Here is a 14,985-nt window from a genome sequence, read left to right as displayed (position 1 = left end):
ATATGTTGAACCAACCTTGAATCCCTGGGGTGAATCCCACTTGATCATGGTGTATAATTTTGTGTATGTATTGCTGTATTCCATTAGCTAGTATTTTATTGAGGATTTCTGCATCTATATTCATGAAAGATATTGGCCTATAGTTTTCTATTTTTGATGTCTCTTTGTCTGGTTTTGGTACCAGGGTGATGTTTGCCTCATAGAATGAGATAGGGAGAATGGCCTCTGTTTCAATCTTTTGGAACAATTTGTAGAGAATTGGCATTACTTCCTCTTTGAAGGTTTGGTAGAACTTGGCAGTGAACCCATCTGGTCCTGGGCTTTTCTTTGCTGGGAGCCTTCTGATAACAGCTTCAATCTCTTTTATTGTTATTGGTCTGTTCAGATTTTCTATATCTTCTTGCCTCAGTTTTGGTAGTTTGTATGTGTCCAGAAATTTATCCATTTCTTCCAGATTTTCAAATTTATTGGCATATAGTTGTTTATAATAGTCTCTAATGATTCCTTGTATTTCTGAGGTATCAGTTGTAATATCACCTTTTTCATTTCTAATTTTTGTTATTTGGGTCTTCTCTCTTCTTTTTTTAGTTAGCCATGCTAATGGTTTGTCAATTTTATTAATCTTTTCAAAACATCAACTTTTTGATTCATTGATCTTTTGTATCGTTTTTTGGGTTTCTATTTCATTAAGTTCTGCTCTGATCTTAATGATTTCTTTCCATCTGCTGATTTCGGGTTTGGATTGTTCTTGTTTTTCTAGTTCTTTAAGGTGAAGTGTTAGGTTGTTTACTTGCCATCTTTCCATTCTTCTGAAATAAGCATTTAATGTGATAAATTTCCCCCTTAGTACTGCTTTTGCAGTATCCAACAGGTTTTGGTATGATGTGTCATTATTTTCATTAGTTTCAATAAATTTTCTGATTTGCTGTTTAATTTCTTCTTGGACCCATATGTCAGGGTACTATATATACACACACAATACCACACACAATGAGTGTGTGAGGTGTAAAAGGAATTAATACTGTCTCAAGTGTCTTACATTTTATATGAAACAGTACAATATTAATTCTAAGTAGACTCTGATAAATTAAGGATGTATATTATAATCCCTAGAGCAATCACTAAAATAAAAATAATGCAAACCACTTGAACTAACATAAAGGATTGGATTACTAAATCAGACCCACACAAATAGAGATCTTACCCAATATCAAGCTTTGCTGATAATTTCAATGGTACAATCAAAAGACACAAATGAAAAAGAAAGATGTCTGAGACATCTTTTATGACTCTCCAGGGTCATTCTTTCCACATCAGGCATGTACTTTCTGGACCAAAGTAATAGCTCAGTGAGGTTTGCAGATTACTTTATTCAGCAGGGAGAATTGGTTATGAAACATATGTAGAGTTTATATCCCAGAAGGTCACCTAATTTATGTGACATTTTCTAGGGAGTACATTCCCATAAATCCAGAAACTAAGTTTAGTTTATTTACTTAACAATCCTAAATCAGGAATATTCTGCTAATATCCAAGTATAAAGATTATTTGCCTAGAAAATATTATTAGTCTGTTTACCACCAGGTTCAGTTAACTTCGTCTTTACAAGGAGATTAGACCAGGTCACCTGCCTTCTTTTTTTTCCCAGGAGCATCTCCCCAGAATCAGGAGAGAAATGGATCTCAAAACAGATGCTTTAACTCATCTACCCCAGCAGCATAACTAAAAATCCAATAAAGGAATTAAAGTAGAATGTTTAAAAGGATTTGATTAAATTAAAGAAAGATAGGAAAGAAGGAAGAGAGAATGAAAGCAGATGGGGGAAATGAAAATGCTAGACAAAAGAGATTTTAAGGCAAGAAATATTACCAAAGGCCAAAAGGGACACATTTCATAATGATAGAAAGGCAATTCATAAAAAAGACATAATTATCATAGACATATGTGTGCCTAAGAACAGAGTTTCAAAATATATGGTGCCAAAAGCAACATAATTAAAGGGACTAATAGATAAATCTGTAATCATGGTTGAAAATATTAATACTCTTTTCCAAATGATTGATAGAACTAGACAGGAATAAAAAGAAGCAACATGGATAAGAAGATCTGAACACTATCAACTACCTTGACCTAATTAGAATTTAAATAACATTACACCCAACAACTGTAGAATGCGTATTTATTTCAAGTGTACGTGGAACACTCACAATAGAGTGCTGAGCCATAAAACATATCTCATGAAGTCTTTCAAAGTACAGTTTCTGACCACAATGTAATTAAATTGTAGCTATCTTTCTCAGTGTTGGAGGAGGAAGTTACAAATATGGAAAGGGAGAACATAAGAATCTATCTTGTGGTATTTAATTGGAATTGGAATTGGTATTGGCATGAAGTCATAATTTCTAATATGTAGACAGATACAGAAACACACCACACATTTCCTAACTCTGTCAGATAAAAGGGCCTGGAAACCATGATATGCAGTAGCAGTGAGCACACCAACATCCAGATTTTGGTCTCTAAACATTATTCTCCAGTAAACAAGAACAATTCATGGTGAAAGACTTCTTCCAGGGCTGGGGCAGGGAAAGTACATGAAGTTCCAGATGAGCTGGAAACATTTTGTTGCACCAGAAAGTAAAGAAGTGCTTAAAGAATCATGGAGACATAACAGAAAGATACAGGAGCCAACTTGAAGGGGCTCCCACTAGCTAAATCTGGAACAATTTGAATGCCAAGGTAAATGATAGCGATGGATTATAACCTATTGAATAAGATGAGAATTCACAAATTATACTGACATAAATAAGTAAATGAAAAAACACTTGAGGAAGAATGGAATGCTCTTCCTTACAACAGAAAATACTGACTAATGAATGTGGAAACACTGGTGGAGTTGGATGCTGATCAATAGATGTGAAAACAAGTGGGTGAAACAAGGAACAGGCTAACTATTTACATAGTTTCAATGTATCTCCCTACAATTACTTATTAATTATAGAGAAAAAGTAGTAAGGTCGCAATGGAGAAACCTGTTGAGCATAACCTTAACCACGTCATCAAACCTAACATCACTATTATTGGGACAAACTGATGTCAAGAGGCTCCCAATACAATGCAGTGAGAAAGACACACCATCGGCTCTGCGGTACTCCTGCCAAAAGTGCATATCCTTAGTCTAATTATGAAGAAGTACCAGGAAAACCCAAATTAAGAAACATTCTTGAAAATGTTAAGGTCAAAAAGCATAAAAGAAGACAGAGGAACTTTTCCAATTTAAAGGAGACTAAAAGGACGTAACAATTAAATAAATGCAATACATGATCCTGGATTGAATCCATGACTGGGAAAAAAATAGCTAGAAAAAGATCGTTCAAACAAAAATGGAATTTGAATATGGAGTGTGGGTTAGGTAATCTCCCGGGTTTGATAAGGGTCCTTGCTCTTAGGAAACACACTCCCGGGTTTGATAAGGGTCCTTGCTCTTAGGAAACACACACTGGCATATTTAAAGGTAAAGGAGTTTAATATCTCCAATCTAATTTTAAATGGTTCCAAAAAAACTGATACAGATACGAGAGAGAAAGGGAATGTGAATGCAAGGCAAATAGAGCAAAATGTAAACAACTGGTCAATCTGGATAAAGGGTATAGAAGAATGTGTGCAACTTTCTATACGTTTAAAATTATGACATTTAATTTGGGCTAACTTGTATGTGAAAAAAATTAAGAATCATAAATATTAGCTCAGCCCTGTAAACTAACAGACCTTAATAAAATCAGCTGAAAGAAGGGTTAAGAAATTTCTAAACACCCACACCCAAAAGAAAAAACTGTGGTTTAAAAAAATCATTTAAAACTGACAAAATTTCTTTTGGTCTCTGCAGAAAAGAATCCAAGGTAGTTCTTCTCCGCAATGTCACGCCCCTCCCCGTGGCTTGGCGGATCAGCAGCCTGGAGCACCTGGGCGATGACTTCACCGTATCCACAATGCAGGGGACCATCCCCCCCAAGGCTGAGTACAGCCTGCACGTGCATTTCCAGCCATCCAAACCTGTCAACATCAAGAAGGCTATTCGGTTGGAGGTGAGGTTTCACACATCCACAAACTCAGTCATCAGAATGTGTACACATTGGGTTCCCTGACACACCACAGACACACACCACAACACACACACACACAAAGCCAGGTCTTCTATTATGTACTCCCATCTGAAGCCCGTTTGACATCCCCAATGTCTTTTTCATAAGTGCAAGCTCCAAAAAAGGCAAGATTGCTCATGACTGATTTCCCAGTGCCAGGAATAGAGCATGCAGTCAATGCGGAATGAATGAAGGAATACAATGAATAGATGCAGGAATAAAGGGTGTTACTATTCGTAGGTAGGCATCAGATTCCTAACTTCACACCCCCAAGCCTAGTCACCCATCAGATTCCTTTCTCAGTAAATGTCACCCTCCACCCTGCTGCTTCCAACAGACACCTGGGGATCATCTTTGATTCCCTTTTCCTGACCTCCATTCCAACCCAGTCCTCCAACAAGCCTCGCCAGTTCTGCCTCCCAGCGTATCTCCTTCCCATCCACTTCTTTGCCTACACTGCTACCACCACCCTTGCTCAGGCCACCTGCAGCATCTCTCACCTGAACTTCTGCAGAGGCTCCCTAACTGGTTTCCTCTTCGCATTCCCCCTAAGCATTCGGAGGGATCTTTGCAATGTCAGGTCAGGTTACTTCCCTTCCTAAAGCACTTCGCTGGCTTCCCACTGCAGTAAGAAGAAAGTCCGGGGTCCTCACCTACTCGGAAGGCCCTACCTGCCTCTGTATCTCACTCCACCCTTGCCGTCACTCGTTGGCTCCCATCATGCTGTCTTTGCTCTTCCCTGCCTTGGCCTCTGGCCTTGCCGCATCCATGCTAGGAATCTGTCCCTCGGATCTCTGGGGAGTTGGTGCCTGCTTTAGGTCCGCTGAACATCACTGCTTCATCTGGGCTTTTCTAGTCATCCCGTTGAGGGAATCCCCTGTTATGTGCAATCCCTCACTCTGTCTTCTATCCTCCAGAGCACCATCCCCTTTCTGACAGTATCCTGTTCCTTTCCTTACTTTCTTACGTGAACTACATTAGGGCAGGATCTCACCTGTCTTATTCACCATCTATATTAGTTTCCTAGGGCTGCTGTAACAAATTACTACAAACTGAGTGGCCTAAAACAACAGACATTATTCTCTCACAGTTCTGGGGGCCCGAAGTCTGAAATCAAGGTGTCAGCAGGGCCTTACTCCCTCAGAATTCTCTAGGAAAGAATCCTTCCTTGCCTCTTCCAGCTTCTGGTGGCTGCTGGTGTTCCTTGGCTTGTGGCTGCATCACTCCAATCTCTGCCTCCATTATCACAAGGTCTTCTCTTATATCTCTTATAAGGATACTTGTCATTGGATTTAAGGCCCACCCAGATAATCCAGGATGAGCTCATCTTGAGATTTTTTTTGCTTAATTGCATTTGCAAAGATCCCTTTTCCAAATAAGGTCACAATTATTGGTTCTGGGAGTTAAGAAGTAGATAAACCTTTGGGGGAACCACCATTCAACCCACTATCCCATCATATCCTCAGTGTCTAGCACAGGCCTGGAGGTAGTAGAATCTGTTAAATGACTGAACAAATGAATGAATGAATATCATTGACTTAATGTTTGAAGTGATTCTGCAACATTCAAGAGGTCGTCTGAGCTTCTCTTTGAATACCTCCAGGGACAGAAAATTTACTACCACTCCAAGCAGCCTGTTCTCACTTTCAACAGCTTTGTTAATTCTTCCCTGGTTTGAGCTCAGATTTCTTCCTATAACATATATGCATCAATCCTGTTTCTACTTTTCGAGGCCAGTCAATGGATCTAATCTCTCTTATCCCCTACTTAGGACAGCCCTTCAGATAATTGAAAACAGATATTGATAGAATCATTCAATCCACAAATGTGTATGAAGCCCAGAGTGATGGTCAACATTGTTAGCACCAGTCTCTGCACAAGGGACCCAAGCCCATGGCTGCTGGAGGGTCCCGGAGTCCCCGTCTATGCCAGCCCCACCCTTTAGTTGCTGGACCGTGGGGAGTCCAGGGATTCCCGTGGGGGGGGGGTGCAGGAGCAGGCAGCAAGGGCACACTTGGAGAGGTCATTGTGGCAGCTGTTTACTAACTGGTACAGAAACATTTCTGTATTTTAACAGTTGTTGTGACCATCCCTGTGTGTCCCAGTCAAACAGCAGCCTGACTAGAGCTCTGCACAAAGCAGAGTGGGTCTCCCTGAAGCCCCCCAAAGTGAACTACAGCTTCTCTTCCTCAGATTATATTCCTTCAACATCTGCAGGAGGAAACATCTTGCTTTCTGGTCTCTTTGGAAAGTGTTCCAGTGAACTTGTTTTATTTTATTTGTGTACCTCTTAAGTTATTCTTCCTATTCTCCTCAATTACCAAATTTAATCCAACCCCCCCAAGTCGGGGAGCAAAGGAACTAGAATGCTCTGGGTACTGGGTGTCTAGCAAAGAAGGGGATGTATAAATGCAGTCAGCCCTTCTTGTCAGCCCTGCCAGAGGGCAAGCCACAGAAGAAGATAAAACTCAAGTCTGTCCAATTTGCTCCATGAAACACTGATAAATGTCTGGTGAAAGAAAAATTGAAAAATTAAAACTTGAGTTTGGTGACAGCTGCAAATTTCCCCTTGGCACCCAAAGCACGTATAATGGGCAGTTGGTGACTTAGTTTTCCAAATAGAAGTCAGCAGAGAGGTGGGGGTCTCCACGCAGACAGAGCAGAGCCACACCCATGGCCCAGTAGCTCTTTCCCTTAATGAACAGACCCTTTAACACCTCCCAGTTAGTCTCGGAAGTCAACAGCCATGCCAGGCTGACAGCTGGCCCCAGGACAGAGGCTCCTCAGGACAGTGAGGGGGTGATCACCAACAGGGTCACAACAGAGGGTCAGTGACTAACTGGAGCTGTGGGTCTCAATGGTAGCAATGTCCATGTAAATACATTTGAATTTTAGAGAAACATTACACACTCTTACTTTGTATGAAAAATTTAGCACTTTTTCCACAGGGTAAGTCACAAAGAACAGAGCAATGCAGATTTATAAGTGAGTAGAGCAAGAATGGCGTAGAGTATAAAGGTGTTTCCATTTCAAGTGTCAGAAAAATGCTCTCCAGGTTTATTTGGTTTAAAAGTTCCAAAAAAATCACTTTCCTGCAATTCCTACTCACAGCCCAAACCTCAGTAATGTAGCAACAGTCATGAAAATAATTTAAACCCAGTAAGAGGACAAGAAGACAACAGCAGTCCCTTTCTCCCATCCCTATATTGTGCATTCCTGAATCAGAGTGTTATGAGGGGCACAAATCCTGCCAAATGCTCAGCGAAGATAAAAGACCTACAGCTAAATACATTTCCACAACACTCCTGCTGTGTCCCCTTCATGAGTCCCATTGCATGTTACACATTTCAGGCTCCGAGCACCACATGAGTCTTGTTTTTACTGAGGAATTTTTCTTACCCTGACAGGTTTTAGATGCAGAGAATCTTGTTGGTGTTGTCCAGATCGAAAACATCCAGATCTTTGCAGAGTCCTACGACGTCGCCTTGGACATCACCTTCCCCAAAGGTCTGTTGAGCCCTTCAAGGAAAGACTTGTGTTTAGAAGTTGTGTCTTTCTGTGGAGTGTATTGATGTGAGGAGGAAGGCTGGTGCATTGTTAGTACCGTGGTGGTGGTTGCAGGGGAAGAATTCTGGCGAACAGTAATGCGAGTCCCAGAGTGACATTAGCAACTTTACTACAAATTGTAATTTCTCCAACTGCATGTAACAAGGGGGTGGTCATAAATATAAAATTTGCAAAGCTCTTTCCTGAGCAGTTATTGATAGTAAGCACACTTTCTGCCTGTGTGAGTTTTCTGTCACTGCCATGACAAATTGCCATGAACTCTCCAGCTTAATACAAATGTATTATCTTACTGTTCTGTAGGTCAGAATCCAAAAGGAGTCTCATAGGCTCTAAACAGGGTGTCAGCAGGACTGGGCTCCTTTCTGGAAGCTGACGGGGAGGACCCACGTTCTTACCTTGTCCGGCTTCTGGAGGCTGCCCACAGTCCTTGGCTCGTGGTCTCCTTCCTCCATGTTCAAAGCCAGTGATATTGGGCCACATGCTTCTCACACTGCCATCTCTCTGTTTCTCCCACTCTTGCCTTCCTCTTCTACTTTTAAGGACTCTTGTGACTACATTTGGCCCCCTAGATAATCCAAGTTGATCTCCCTATTTTAAGGGTCAGCTGGTTAGCAATCTTAATTCCATCTGCTTTCTGAATTCCCTTTTGCCATCCGTGTAAGGTAGCAAATTCACAGAGTGCAGGAATTAGGATATGGATATCTTCAGGGAGAAGGGCGTTATTCCATGTATCCTAACACCCAAGTTATAGCTCTCCCTTGAGCATGTGGTTGTCCATTATCTCCCTTTCTCCTGATAGGTCCCCTTCTTAGCAAGATTCATAGAATGTTAAAGCTACATGCTAGCTTTGATGTCATTAGTCTTATGTACAAAGATCTTTATTGAAGCATTATTTATAATAATGAAAAGTTGGAAATAACCTAAATGTCAATCAATAATGGAATAATATTACTATAGGAATAATATTGTAAATTATGGAACAGCCATATCATGGAATAGTATGCAGCCTCTAAGATCACATTTACGAGGAGTTTTTAATTATTTGGGGAAATGTTTATGATGCTAAGTAAAGCAATACAAATCTGCGTGTATTATCCCAACTCTGTAAATTGTACAGTTGATACAAAATTTTTTTAAATACTGGAAGTTCTCGTTTTGTGGCTGGCCAGTACAGGAATCCAAACCCTTGACCTCGGTGTTACCAACACCATGCTCTAACCAAGTGAGCTAACCAGCCAGCCCTAAAATACTGGGACTTTTAGCTGATGGTGGACCTGTAAGGACAATGAGCCTAGGGTGAAACCCAGAGGGAGCTGCCCGGTTGAAATGGGTGTAAGAGCAGCATCTGTTGTGTGTTGGCCAACGCTCGATTGCAAGAGGCTTTTCTAGCCACAGTGTTTTCGGAAAACAAATTCTCTGGGATTGTCACTGTGGATTTTCCACGTGAACTTCGATGGGAAATTCCCCTGCTTCTCACTCCCTACTCACCCCTCCCCACCTTGGCTCCTGGCCTCTGCAGGGGCTGAAGGAGGCCTGGACTTCGGGATCGTGAGGGTCATGGAGGAGGTGAAGCAGCCCCTGCAACTGAAGAACCGCGGGAAATACGAGATCACATTCAGGTAACCTGAATCCCATCAGGTGCGGGGCCATCCACCTCCACTCATGGGAAATTCTTTTAAAAAGTCAGTCAAGGAAATCATAAGAACTATGTCTGCTTTTTGCCTCCCTTGGCTTCAAATGAATGGAATTGCACCTGCTAAGAGAGCAGAGATTTCACACTGCCCTCAACTCTGCAGCTTAACAGGGACCTTTAAGGACCCTCTGAATGTACCTGGAGCCACAGGGGTCTAGGGGTGGAGGGAGAGACTGGAGGGAAGAAGCTGCAGGGAGGAGAGATCCTGGGGGTAAGGGGAGGTCTTGGGGAGGAGGAAGAGCCCAGAGATGAGGGGCCTGGCCACAGGCCATCCTGCCCTGTTTGCAGCTTGCATCTGCTTTACAGGTTGGCCTTCTCCATAAGAGTTCATGTCAAGAAAGGCTTGTCCTTTTTTTGGTAATTTTAAGAACCACTGTATTAAAGAATCCAATAGTGCCTTGGTAGAATACAACTCCGGCTTCTGCTCATCCCTTGAAATTAAAAATGAAACACTAAATCAGGGACTTTTCTCAGAAAGGAAAGGATGACATGGGCCGAGGAGGTTGGGGAGGTCCCTCAGGTAAGGTCGCACAGCCCTGTTGGTTTCTGGAAAAGGTCATTCTTCCCCCAGAAGAATTCACAGTTGACAAAGGGACATCCCCCTTGCAGACTTGGGAGAAATTTAGTGTATTCATGATCATTTTGTTTCAACTAAAAGAATGCTGACATTGGAGAGATCCCACCTCAATACTACCATTAGTTAGAAGGAATGAAATTGTAAATTGAAATAAATGGATATAAATAAAGCCAAATAAACCTAGAAGGCCACTGTCACTTTAGAATTTGTGCTGAATGCAGTCTTGCCTGTTCGTGTGTTTTGTTGTAGATTATGACGGGGCTTCAGCTCCGCTCTTTTAGGTTGCATGGAATGCACGCACTCTCGGGTTGGTACAGGTGATCAGGGACTCGTTGAAGGAATCTGCAGGGAACTGAGGAAGCACAGGCACCACACATGCAGCAACTGAGCGACCAGGTCTCCTAGAATGTGGTGGTGACATTCAGACCCCACGGTGACTGCAGGTGTCCCAATTCCACTTAGGCTCCTTGCATCTACTCAAGTCCCTCACCATTCTCACGAGCCAGCTTCATTCCGTGGTTCTCACCTCACCCCATCAGGCCGTAGACTCCCTTCCTAGTGCCCCTGTTGCATGGCTTTTGCCCCCCACCTTCTCTCTTTAGATCCCCTGGCTTCTGTATCACAGTCCCCTCTGTGTGTACTGCAGTCAGACTCAGAGAGAGAGAGAGAGTTAGTTTTGTTGGTTTTCTCCAGTATCAAGTGTCCCAGTAGGACAGAGATCTCCTGCAAGGGCACCTCTTGACCATGGGATAGAGGATGGCTATCTTTGCCTCAAGCATCAATCCCTGGTCAGGTCAATCCTAGCTAAGGAGAAGAGGCCACAGAGCACAAAGCACAGTGGACACTGCTGGGCACAGTAGTTAAACAGGGCTGGAGACGTGGCAGGCATTTAATAGTCTGGAGTCCCCTCTCTAGTCTCCTGGTTTCCCTGGATAATGACTTAACCTGACTTTTTATTCTTGTCTTTCAGCTTTTCCGTGGACTCCTTAGGGATTTCGGTGACCAATGTAAATTCCATGATCTCAGTCCAACCCAAAAAGGGCTCACTGACCACAGCAGAAAAACCCACAAATGTCCAGGTATTCTTCCGCGCGAAAAAGGAAGTGAAGATCGAGCACCAGCCCATTCTGCGCTGTCAGGTAAGAGAGCTCAAGGGAGGGGCAACTCAAGTGCGGGACTGTGGGCCTTCCGAGGACAAGTAGGGTACATGGTCTAGTTCATGCTCAGGGTGGGGAAAGGGCTGGCCTGGGTGGCAACCAGAGAGGCTACACCCAGGTTTGGTCCCAACTAGCAGGCACAGGTGGGCAAAGTCATCATAAATAGAGAGAATCAGAGAGGAAATGTGCCCCCAAGTCGTTGGGGAGCATTAGAGACAAGGAAGCTGAGATCAGTCATCAAGTGCAAGAAGTGAATGGGGAACTGAAAACAGGAAGCGAAGTTGGTCCGCGCTGACCCCTGGCTGGTACATAGTGAGCTTTGTCTTAGCATTTGCTGAAATTATTGTTAACACAGTAATATAAAGAAAGTGAAACAAAGAACTTGGCTTCCTGTCAAAGATGAAATTAGGGAATTCTGTAGCTATGCTGGTGGCTGACATCTTCCCAATCCTTCTTCTCTTTTTAGATTATTGAGCCCAATATTGCAGAAGGAGGTGAGATCATTGCTAGCATCCCAATTAAGTTTTCTGTGAATGCAGTGTACTCCAAGTACAACATCAGCCCTTCCTCCACCATCAACTTTGGGGCTTTGATCTGCGGCACTCGTAAGAGCTCCACCATCACCATAGAAAATCTAGGCATCACTGACTTCAAGTACACCCTTTATAGGCTGACGGGGGAGAGCCCCATTCATCAAAAGAGAGTGTAAGACAAATATTTACTTAACTCATGCTGTTCCCTGGTTAATTAGTGCTTTATATTTTCCAAAGAGTTTTCATAGATTTTATATAAATTCACCCAATTCCCTCTTGTGGGTGAGATCACTAAGGTTTAGAAATGACTCATCTAAAATAATGCGGGAAATCACCAGTAGATCTTGGTCCTGTACCCACGTCTTCTGACTCCAGACTTAATACATTTTCTAACTACCATCCAATATATGATACATATTCCTTGAGCAAATGTACGGTCTTGCGCTTGGGATTTTGTCTGTTGTCCTGGTGCTTCTGGTGTGCTGAAGGACTTACTACTAAGTCATTGTCCTATCTGTCATCCTGTAGGATGTCAAGGAACCATTTTATAACAGCAGGCTAAATCAAATGAAATCATAGCTGTGCTTCGATGGGGCATGGCAAAGGGCACCCTGGAAACATGCACAAGAGGAAGTGTGGTGACACCTTCAGTCTCCAGGGACTGTCACTGCCTTCTCCCCAGGAAGACACTTAATCACGACAGCTACCTTAATAGTTGTTCCGATAGCAAAACTCTATGTTCTTCAAAAGGCGGCTCTCTATCAGTTCACCAAAAACAATTTACCTTTTGAGTGCTTTTGGCTTCCACTGGTTGTCATATTCCTTTGGGGCAAATTAGGGGTGGTTTTAACAATTCCCAAGGCACTTCTGACTCAATTTTGACTGCCAATTATTGATTTAAATCAGACATACAGCTTTACATTGTTTGTAATTGTTTTATATTTTTGTGGCTATCCTTTTCTGTATTGGCAATGTTTGAACATATTAAGAAATTTGGGGTTAAACTGTCTAAAGTCTCTTTCTTCCAAATTTAATTTCAACCCGATTTTTTACAATTTATGTTATAATAATTTAATAATGGTTTTAATAATTATAATTTAATTGTGTTTTGCTTTAAATTGTTTTTAATTTTACTTATTTTTTATTTGAGCATGCACAAATTCATGCAAAGCATGCAGAAGGGGGGTGAACTTCAGGTGTCTTGTCATTAAGCAAGTGAACACTTAAATATGTAAAACTCTCGAAAGTTTAAGATGCATCTAAATATACTTGAATATTTTAAGTGTACTGGTCTTTAAGCAAACTAACCATTGGGTAAACTAGCTTCACGTGAAGTGGTTACCAAAACCTGTATTTGAGCTATTGCTTATAGTAACCCTTAAAAATGTCATGACTACAAAAGTGAAGAAAAGGGACAGAGTTTAATCTATTTGCCATTTCATTTTTTAAAATGAGATCGGGTAAAAGATTGGACATCCACAAGTAGTTTTCTACATACTGCTTTCCAGTGAACTCAAGTAAGCACTTAAAAATTATTTTTTCTTGCAGTAATTTTCAATGCCCTTATGAATCATATTTAATAAGTATAATTACTGCATAGTTTCCTTACAGTTGTTAGGTGAGTTTGGTCAGTGATTAACAAATTAACTGTGCCACTCTGATGCCCTTCTGGGCAAAGAAGGGCCCTTTTCCCCATTCCTCGGAGAAGGAACCTTGCAGCAGACAGAGAGGTGGTGTCTAATGTCACTACCCCATCCTGAGGGAGTGCTCTTGCTTCTTTAATCAGTGCCAGCCACATCAGACATGCGAAATCCCGGGAAAGTGAGAGCTTGTACAAGGCCAGCACTTCCAAAGCACCCAAGTTCTCTGACTCTATTCAAAAAGAAGTAAACATCCCAAACCAGGTAAGTATCCTTTCCTTGTTCACTGAAACCCCGTAAGGTCACTTCCCAACTAGCTCTTGCCACTAAATTCCTCCCTAGGATAACATGATTCGAAAATATTGTGGTAGGAATATTAAGTAATTATATTGAAATATCACTTTCATTTTAAGCTAAGGTGTGACAGCCTTTCATCTGGATATCCTCTTTTGCTTCAAAATCTTCATTGGCTCCTCATTGCCTTAAAATTGTTTCAACTCCTAATATGTATTTTAATCAAGACTTATTTGTTTTATAAGAAACAAAAGCTCATTCAAACAGGCTTAAACAAAAGGAGATTTGAGGACTTCTGCTTCGAGTAAGATGAAGTAGACATACTTTTGCCTATTCTTCCCAACTAGGTACAACTTAAAATCCTGGACATTATGTAAAACACAAACTTCAGACTCTGAAAGGTAGAGAGAAGAAACCAGACCAGCTAGGGCCCTTGGGACCCATGGAACATCAAAGTGGCACGTTCTCGTTTTCTTTTTGCTTCAAATATCACAGGCTAGGTGCGGAAGAAGGCAGCAAACCCTGAAACTTCAACAGGCACAGACTAAAACACAAAAGCCCCAACAGAAGACTGTTCCCACTAGCCAAAGGACCAGGAAAGGAGCAGCCTAGAAAGTCAGAAAACTTTTACGTAATAATTTTTCTACCCCAACCAAACACCAAAGAAAATCTACTTTCCCTACACCTCCCCTGCTAGCAAATGCCCAGGAGGGAGCCTAGACTCTCTCAAGACTGTTCTGAGGTGCCCCAACCCCCTGCCACAGTGGTGTCAGTGAAGGCCAAAGGCCAAGTAGAAAGCCAAGACTTTTGTCCCCACTGGGCCGGTAACAAGCCCCCACCACCACCTCCATTGCTGTCTGTGGAGACTCTCCATGGGGAGCCTTGACTTCCACCCAACCTAGTGGTAACAAGACATCTCTCCCCTACCCCTGCTGGAATGGTGTCGGAGAACCTTCCCATACCCCATGGCATCAGTGGAACAGCAATGAGGCACTCTTGTCCCTTCCCTACCAGGGAAGGATGAGTTGAGAACTAGTGAGGAACTGGAACATCCGCCACTGCCCAGCAGTAACAAGAAGTCCAAGGGGGGAATGTGGCCTCCTAGCCCCACCTGGCAGTAATGAGGCCATACCATCCCTCCCCCTGCCAGAGTAGTGTCAGAGAAAGACAGCTTAAAAAAAAAAAAAACAGGTTTAAATAAGACCCAGAGTCCAATAACTTAATACCCAAAATGTCCAGGTCTTGATTGAAAATCACTTATCGTACCAAGAATCACAAAGATCTCAAACTGAATGAAAATAGGCAAGCACTAGATGCCAACAGGAGATAGCAGAGGTGTTAGAATTATCTGGAAAATGTATTAGAATGATCTGAAAAAGCAG

At 42.1% G+C, this 14,985-nt stretch overlaps 1 protein-coding gene across 1 annotated transcript in view; it reads left to right on the top strand.

Annotated features, from left to right (window-relative positions):
• Positions 1 to 14,985, top strand: part of HYDIN (HYDIN axonemal central pair apparatus protein) — a 364,550-nt gene that overhangs the window by 291,684 nt on the left and 57,881 nt on the right. Inside the window, exons 52-57 of the mRNA XM_063112309.1 lie at positions 3,887 to 4,085; positions 7,550 to 7,649; positions 9,229 to 9,328; positions 10,950 to 11,118; positions 11,603 to 11,841; positions 13,456 to 13,573. Coding sequence (XP_062968379.1) covers positions 3,887 to 4,085; positions 7,550 to 7,649; positions 9,229 to 9,328; positions 10,950 to 11,118; positions 11,603 to 11,841; positions 13,456 to 13,573 — 925 coding nt within the window. The remainder of the gene's footprint in view (positions 1 to 3,886; positions 4,086 to 7,549; positions 7,650 to 9,228; positions 9,329 to 10,949; positions 11,119 to 11,602; positions 11,842 to 13,455; positions 13,574 to 14,985) is intronic.

The sequence above is a fragment of the Cynocephalus volans genome, chromosome 10, assembly GCF_027409185.1.
Source record: "Cynocephalus volans isolate mCynVol1 chromosome 10, mCynVol1.pri, whole genome shotgun sequence".
In the NCBI taxonomy this organism is placed as follows: Eukaryota; Metazoa; Chordata; class Mammalia; order Dermoptera; family Cynocephalidae; genus Cynocephalus; species Cynocephalus volans.
Note: the sequence above shows the minus strand (reverse complement) of the source record. Positions and strands in the feature narration are given on the sequence as shown.